At 37.0% G+C, this 8,850-nt stretch overlaps 1 protein-coding gene across 1 annotated transcript; it reads right to left on the bottom strand.

Moving 5' to 3' along the window:
• Positions 1-2,806: 2,806 nt before the first annotated feature.
• LOC113041391 (transcription factor E2F1-like) lies at positions 2,807-8,848 on the bottom strand. The gene is made up of 7 exons (XM_026199874.1): positions 7,059-8,848; positions 6,498-6,600; positions 5,850-6,069; positions 5,613-5,765; positions 4,459-4,573; positions 4,176-4,383; positions 2,807-3,253 (listed from the first exon to the last, which is right to left on the bottom strand). Exons 1-7 carry the CDS (start codon positions 7,299-7,301, stop codon positions 3,003-3,005), a joined length of 1,293 nt encoding a protein of 430 aa, XP_026055659.1. The 5' UTR covers positions 7,302-8,848; the 3' UTR covers positions 2,807-3,002.
• Between the last annotated feature and the right edge of the window lie 2 nt (positions 8,849-8,850).

Genomic DNA, 8,850 nt, shown 5'->3' with positions numbered 1-8,850 from the left:
TTTTTGGGTGAACTATTAACTTTAAACTCGTAACATCAGCAGATCTGTAAAGGTGAAAACGGATTCCCTGAGTCCACATAACCATAAAAATGCAAATGAGCTTTTAGCCGGCACAGAGAAATTAGCATGGAGGTTTATTAATCTTTCAGATCAGTTATAATGAGGGTAATTATTTGTGTCTGCAGGTTAATCATTCGCTGATTAAATCAACCTGACTCTGGTTCTGTTGGTTTTGAGGACATGCTTTCACCATATTCTCCTCATGTATAAAAGTTGCTCGTTTTTGATCACTCAACACAAAAATGTGGCATTTGTTGCATGTACACACACAAATTACTATACTAAAGTACCATAATATTTGAAGCACCATGGTGGTATTGCCATCAGATAAAGTTTTAATACGCGCGCCATCTGCTGGTCACCAATATGTTTACAGAACTAAAATTAAGTTTTGAGGTTATTTTTTTATATATATACACAAATTATTTTTTTTTAGATTAAGCCTTGTACAAAAAATGTTGTCGAATACAATTGACCTAAAATACTGACATTAAATTCAATTATTTATTTTTTTTTAAATGTCAGGTAGGTTTATCTACATGCAAACGCAACAAATTATTTTAAAATGATGTAAACCATTAGAATAAACCTTAAAGATATTATATAAACAACTATGAGCACTTACAGCATCGCATCAGATGTCAAGACAATCACAAGTGATTTTAGGAAGTCAAAAGCTTTATGTTGTCAGAACAAAGACAATCCATTAATCTGTGATCGACAGGTAATAATCTAAAATATAGACGTATCACATCACAAATATCATCCCTTCTGCTAAAACAATGAATCAGTGCTTGAAAACAATAACCTTTAAATCTTGAACTTCAAAACTTAAACTAAAAACACTGCTGCGAATGGAATTTAAAGCCATAATTCAAGGCAATTTAAATTGACTTTAGATCCAAATCTGATTTTATTTGCACTTAATTTTAATATTACACGAGTTTACCGTGCTTCCACTTTTTAAAGTGGCTTATAAAGTAAAGTCAAACAGGAAAACTAAATATGCAACAAACAAAAAAAAGCCCTATTAGAAAAAATATTTCTATTATACAACCAGATAAACAAATCACACTTGATCCAGTCATGAGAATTGTCCCAGACAACTCCACCTCAAACACAAGAAAAACAAAAACTACACACACATCAAATCAAACACACACATGCACATTTACGATCTGGTCTCTATCCAAAAAACACACTCAACTAAACAACAAAAGCTGCCTGTAGAGAACAGAATAAGGCAAAACCAGAGCAAATCTACACACAGAAGGCCAATTTGCATTAAATTACACATTTTAAAAGATGAAGAGCTTATCAAACAGTGTCATTAAACTTCAGATCCCTTTAAAATCAGACCTCTCTTATCAAATGCATTTAAATATCCCACGACACTGACATTATATCATTATAATCCTTTCATGTGACTATATATATACCTCGTCCTGTAGCTAAACGCAGGGGAATTATGACTATAAAACACTCGAAAGCTAAAAATCAATCCCAATTCAAACTCCAGTAGGGAGATATAGAAATACAAGACATTATTTTGTATCCCAGGACTCATTAAAAGGGCTAGAAATCACAGAAAGGGCTGAAGGAATAAAAGAAATGAAAATACATATAGTGCTTTTTTTAAATATTAATAGTAATATTTAAGATGAGGCTGGAAATTATATGAATATTTACACACATGCACAGAAAAAAAAGTCAAGTGTATTTTTTAGGGGACTAAATCTAGTAATTGGGCATTTACTGTACTAGGATCAGATATTAATAAAATAAATACAGAACGTCTCGTGTAACAGCGATAAAAACACAAACCTATGTACACTATGCTTTAAAAGCCAATGCCAGAGAATCGGTGACATGATGAACATCTGCACGGAACGTGTGAGTATAATTGTGATTAGAAATTAAACGATATTATGACTTATTTGAAGTTCACTTGCTGTAAATCCTCTTTAAGATGGATTGATTATCGTGCAGCATGCATAACCAACCTATGCAACATAACCAGACCCTAAATACGTACGGTAACTAATACGTTATCGCTCACCTGAAATACTCTACGACTCTCCTGAGAAACACAGTCCATAAAACCTGTCAGTTTATATTCAAACCACTATCCAGTACGATTTCAACATCCTAAAACCGTCACGACGATATTTGATTTACAATAAATGCAAAAAAAAAAAAAAAAAAGATTTAAGAAAGTTCACCAAAAATTTATATTTGCTGGAAATTTGCTCATCTTCAGACCATCCGAGATGTAGATGAGTTTGTGTCTTCATCAGATTTGGAGAAATGTAGCATTGCACATTTGCCCGCCAATGAATGTGAATGGGTGCCGTCAGAATGAGAGTCCAAAAAGCTGATAAAAACATCACAATAATCAACAAGTAATCCAGTCCATCAGTTAATGTCTTGAGAAGAGGAAAGCTAAATTTGTAGGAATAAAAAAAATGCATCATTAAGATGTTTTCACTTTAATATTGCTTTTTTCCAGTGAAAAAGTGAGAACTCAAGAGTAGAGATCAAGCACCATTTACAAACCAAAAGTCAAAAACAGTTAACGTCTTAATGATAGATTTGTTTTACATGCACTTTTGTCTTCTCCAGATGTGAACTGATTGTGGATTATTGTGATGTTTTATCAGCTGTTTGGAATCTCGTTTTGACGGCACCCATTCACATCCATTGGTGAGCAAGTGATGCAATGCTACATTTCTCCAAATCTGATGATGAAACAAACTCATCTACATCTTGGATGACCTGAGGGTGAGAACATTTTCAGTAAATTGTAATTTTTGTGTAAACTATTCCTTTAAAGGTGACTTATTAATATTAATAAATTAAATGGCGCTGTTCAGAGCGAATTGAAAAGCGAAGTGGAATCAGTTTCCTGTTCACACTGGGAAACGAATGCTGGAATCCGTCTGTCAGAACTCCAGATGGCCGAGGTCGCTGAAGTCGCAGTCGAACAGCTCGCTGACGCCTTCGTGATCCTCCAGGCCGAAGTGATAGTCCTGGCTGTGTGGCGGAGACAGGGAGATAAAAGCGTCCAGCGGGAGGCCGATGGCGTCCGTCTCACCGCCCCGCTCCAGAGCGAAGTCAGAGGAATCCAAAGGAGACAAATTGAAATCTGGCATCTCGCAAATGCCTGAAAATGGATCCGAGTCCAGATATGACTCTGAAACAGAGAACAAAAATGATTTGATTTATTAGGACTACTACAGAAATTAATGTAGATCGCAAAAGATCATTTAATACAAAAAGTAACACGTAAACAATCAGAGCAAGAATTACCAATTATTAATAGCACATTTGTATAATTATAAGGGGTCATGAACTGAGAAACCAAAATTCCCTTGATCTTTTGACATAAGTGAACTCAAAACTTTAACATCTTCAAAACGTCTGACTAACGACTGCAATTGATGTAATAGTGTACATAAAGTACAGTCTCCGCCGGTTTGGCCCCGCCCACTGATTCTACAGCGCTGCCTGTTTGGCCCCGCCCACTGCAGCCGCTTGCTGTCTGGGGCGGAGTTGAAAACAGACACGCCAAGCCAGACACCTTCTGCTCCCGTTAGTGACACTCACATGGTGTTCGCATACTTTATCACAGATGAAGTGAATTAAATGCAATATTTGTCAAATACACAGACATTTCAGAAAATTTTTCTTGAGCAACAGAAACTGTTTTTATACAGGTATACTGCTTAATACAGTGGCATCTTTTCTGCCTGTTTTGCCCTGCCCACTGATTATAAATTGCTGCCTGTTTAGCCCCGCCCACTCTTTATACGTTGCTGCCTGTTTAGCCACTCCCACTGATTCTACATAACTGCATGTTTAGCCCCACCCACTGACTCACACATCTAGTGTTGAGAATGGTGATTTATATTTAGATTTGTATTTAAAATGTACACTAAGATTTCATGTTAAAATTACTATATTAGATTTATGTTTAAAATTCTCAGATTATGGTATTTGTTGTGATAAATTGTCCAGACAATGATTTTAGTCAATTGGATGGGATTAGCATTACCTGAAGTCATTTCTCCAGACCTTTATACAGAAGCTAATAGTCGTCATAATCACATGCTAACCTGAGTCTGCACCTAGAGGCAAAGGGGAGGAACTGGGGAGAGTTGATGATGTCACTTCCTGTGAGATGCGATCAGACTGCGGGGGGCTCTGATTGGACGATTTCGCTGGACTACAATCAGTGACTGGACTACAGACCCCAGAACTGTCCTCGGGACACAGAAACACATCGATCGGGCCTTTGGAGCTCTTGAGTGAAATCTGGTAACCCTGTAATTCAGACAACATTTAAAGGGACAAGAACACTTTACAAGTGTGTGTGTGTGTGTGTGTGTGTTCTCTCACCTCGCTGGGTTCAGAGACCTGCATCTTCGTCTCTGGCGGAGCTCGAATCACCATGATGATCTGATCCGGCGGCTTCACCGTGTTACGCAGGTCCTGACATCGAACGTATCCCAGCGTGACTTCCCGTTAAAGACCACAACATCCACAGATTCACATGTTAGTCGACTTAAGCTGCCAGGATCAAGTTCAGCCTCAAACCACTCAGATATACACCCAAATATGAAGAAAGACTAAAATAAAGAGCTCAAGAACATCTATTTACATGTACACAATGAGAAAAATATGTATCAAGTATTTAGGAAAAAAAATATTTACAATTTTATACACTGATACATTTAAATCTTAACTATAATTTTAGTCTGAAATAAAGAGCTAAAGGAGATTTTGGGAAGATCATGCTCTCTTTATATACACACACACACATGCATAAATAAAAGTAGAATGCATTTAGGAAAATATATTAAATATTTCATATTATTACAGTTTAATCTTAAGTATAACCTTTTATTTTAGTCTAATACATAAGAGCTTAAGTAATACATAAGAGCTTACCTGTTTTTTTTTATAGTAAGCATTACAATTTAGGTCTAATTTATTGCACATACCTTCATCTTAATTATTTTTGTTTTCAATTCTATTTTAATTTGTTTTTATTTACGTATAATTTTTAGTACTGTCAAATGATTAATTGCATCCAAAATAAAAGCTTTTGTTTCCATAATATGTATGTGTTTGTGTATATTTATTATGGATATATAAATACACACACATACAGTATATATTTATATTCATAAAATGCATATAATAAAAATATGTAATATATAAACGTAAAATTTTTCTGAAATATATACACACGTGTATTTATATATACTTATAATATAAAAACATACATTATGTTAACAAACTTTTATTTGAAAGTGAATAATCACGATTAATCATTTGACAGCAGAAATAGTTATTTATTTTCTTTGTGAGTGAATGTGAAGTCAGAGGCAATGTTTGTTTGAATCTTGCCTCTCTACCTACATGTAAACACAGATTTAACAAAAATTTGTGCATTTTTAAGCTGCTACATTTTAGTCTTAAAGAGCTAAAGACATTGAGAAGAACCCTCTCCTCACACACACACACACACACACTGAGATGAAGGATATTTCTTGTTGTGTGTGTCCTCTGTGAGGAGCCGTAGCTGTAAGCTGCATTTGTTAATGAGCTCGTCGAGTTTCTCCTCGGCCTCCGTCAGCTCAGACACCTCCCTCTGCAGCGTCTGAAACCTGGCCATGGACGCCCCGTCGATACGGTTCCCCCTGAACACAAGAAACGTGACACACCGCAGATAAACAACTGCACAGATTTCCCGAACCAATCAGTGAAGCTCATGATGAACGCACAGCCACTGAATGTTGTTCTTGGACTTCTTGGAGATCAGGTGGATGCCCTCCAGGACGTTGGTGATGTCGTAGATGCGCCGTTTCTGGACGTCCAGCACCTGAGAGGCCCAGTTGAGGTCGACCACGCCGTCCGGAGACTGAGCCAGGAGATCCAGGAAGCGCTTGGTGGTCAGATTCAGAGACGTGTCGTAACGGGACTTCTCCGTTGACACTTTATGCACTGAAACCAGAGGATTTCATGTGGAAAACTGTTATATACTGCAATGCAGGAGTGTATCGAATGAACGCTTTAATTCAGCAAGGATGCACTAAAGAGTTAATTCACCCAAAAATGAACATTAGCTCTTATTTTATAAAGCATTCTAGATGTACACGACTGGAGGAATGATACTGAAAATTCTGTTTCAATCAAAGGAATAAATTACATCTTACATTATATTCACACAGAAAACTTTTTTTTTTTAATACCAAAAACATTGTACAATTTTACAAGGAGAAATTGATTTTAAAAAAGCAACCTAGGTGAGTAGAAGAGACCTTTTTTAAAAATAAGTAAATCTTACCAACACCAAACTTCTGAACACCATTATTATTCCTCACTGATTGATATTTCCAGTTTTTCTTGACTACATCAGGAAACATTCATACCTCTGGGAGGCGCGGGTGTGGCTGGAGGTGCTGGTCCATGTGAAGCAGGTCGGGACGTGCAGATGTACTGATGATCACTGTCCAAATCCAACTTTCTCTTCACCTGAAAACAAAAAGCAGAAGGAAACCAGAAATTATGACCTTTAAGGCCTGATTAATGTACGCATAATAAAACTAAAACACTACTTCAATAAAGCCACAAAACTTTAAAATTGCAGCATAATTAAAAGAATGCATGCATGCAAAATAAAACACTAATGCTACTTTAACAAACATCTAATTGCATGCTGACAATCCAGTGGTAATCTGAGTCCGGTCCTTCAGCATAAGTTACTCAAGTACAACAGTGATCACAAACCACTCCATATGGATTCTAAACCTACAGGATTTGGTTTCCAAGCCCAGATCCAGTAATAATTATAATTAAGCTACATTCTGGAATGGAATTCCAAATGGTGAACATTCCAAAAAGGAAGACTAAAAATTGGAATCCCAACGGTTAAAGGTCACATGCATGGAATTTAAAGCATGCATGTGTGCCCGGACAGGTTAAAGGCGTACCGGTGGGCGTCCTAAAGTGGGTCTCCGGTGGTCCAGCAGGGTCGTGGTGGCAGTGGTGGTGTGATGAGGGGTGGCAAACAGCAAGATGTCGCCGGTTGCAGTGCTGGCCGAGGCTGTGCCCGGAGTGGAGATGATGACGATTTGATGATCTTCACTGAGATCAATGCTGCCATTGTTCAAGAGGGACTCAAAATCCGCCAGCAGGTCCTCCGAGGTCTGACCCGATATAAAACTCTCAGACATATCGGGCTAAATCAGCAGGGGTCACTCAGTCTCTGGGTGTATTTCCAATCCTTATGGCTTTCAATGCATGCAAACCGGTTGTTTTTCAAAATGCATGCATGAGAGAGAGTACAGCTGGATAAGCCACGTTAAAAACAGGCCTTGACTGAACATATGGGTGAGACTCTCAAACCACAACAAGGGCTGAATGTAGGTCAACTTCAGTTTGCACAACAAAAATCAACTTTAAATCAATAAAAGTTATTTATAAGACAATGCATTTTACTTCTAAACATGTTTAAGATAAGTTTGACATGCATTATGAGTTTAGAATTGGGGTTGCTTTAAGGAAGTGCTTTTGAAAATGGCTGAAAAGCATAACAAATACAGTTCATCATAAATATACATCATCATATACAAATAGCAATGCAATTTCAACCTTTAAAGTGCATAAAACATGAAATTATTCCATACGATCCTGAAATTATTGTCGATGTTGCGATATTTTGTTACGAATGGAGTTAGGTTTTACTTGAGCAGTGGTAAACGTGTTTGAAGCGTGTTGTTATATTGGTAAACAGACTGTGTTTAAGTAAATATAAAGATATAACCCGATCCGGATGCGGAACAAAGCCCAAGTCCGGTTTCTGTTCGCATCTGCCACTTTAATCCAAAATATCCTGCGCTTTTGTCCTTTTTAATGACTCCATCCAGGAAGTATGGTCATGAACTCCGAATAACATCCAGATTCTTGCTCATTTGACGCAAAAACCCATTGAAACAGAAGAAAGGTGCGGCCAGAGAGTCCCCGCGCGCGACACGGCAGGAATCGCTTCTGTTATTGTTGTGTTTTTTTGTTCCAGCTGATCGGAACCTGCTCATATGTTTACGCGCCAAATCTTTTTTGCCGCGAAACTGGCACGTGCCAGTGTGCCGCGCACTGATTGGCTGATAAGTTGCGCCCTTCGCCCTACGTGTCAGAGTTCCCAGGCCGCTGGTTGGCTGTCGTGGCCGTCACTCAAAATGTCCTGTTTTCTTCTTTTTTTTAATAAATTTATTATTATCATTCTTTTTAAATATAGATAAGAGTTTTCTGAATGGAAAACTACATTTCGTCTCACGTATTTGGATTTATTAAATTGTTTTTCAATAAGTAACGGTAACGGATGAAGAGTTTCGATCAGCTGGAAATGTCATTATTTGTATGAATAAAGAACCATCTGCTCGTGCTCTGTACGCTTTTGTCTAATCGTCTAGTAAAGTTGTTGTTTCTAATAAAGGCACCATTCTTATTATTTTTTGTTGTGAATTTCTTTTCCATATAAAATAGTCGACAAAAAAATCGCTATCACGACATTATGCACAAATTAATGTAATTTCTCTAACACAAATATTAAATCCATTAATTATCAAGCAATTTACAAAGTTGCTGTAGACTAATTAAGGTAATATTAATCTATTACGTATTTTATTTCATTTAATTAAACGCTTAATAAAGCTTAACATTTACAGCAAATGCTAAATTGCTTTATGAATATAAAAAAGTGATATAGTCACACAGGGTAAGTTT

The sequence above is a fragment of the Carassius auratus genome, chromosome 23 (assembly GCF_003368295.1).
Source record: "Carassius auratus strain Wakin chromosome 23, ASM336829v1, whole genome shotgun sequence".
In the NCBI taxonomy this organism is placed as follows: Eukaryota; Metazoa; Chordata; class Actinopteri; order Cypriniformes; family Cyprinidae; genus Carassius; species Carassius auratus.
The sequence above is the reverse complement of the archived record's forward strand: the minus strand, read 5'-3'. Positions and strand labels throughout refer to the sequence as shown.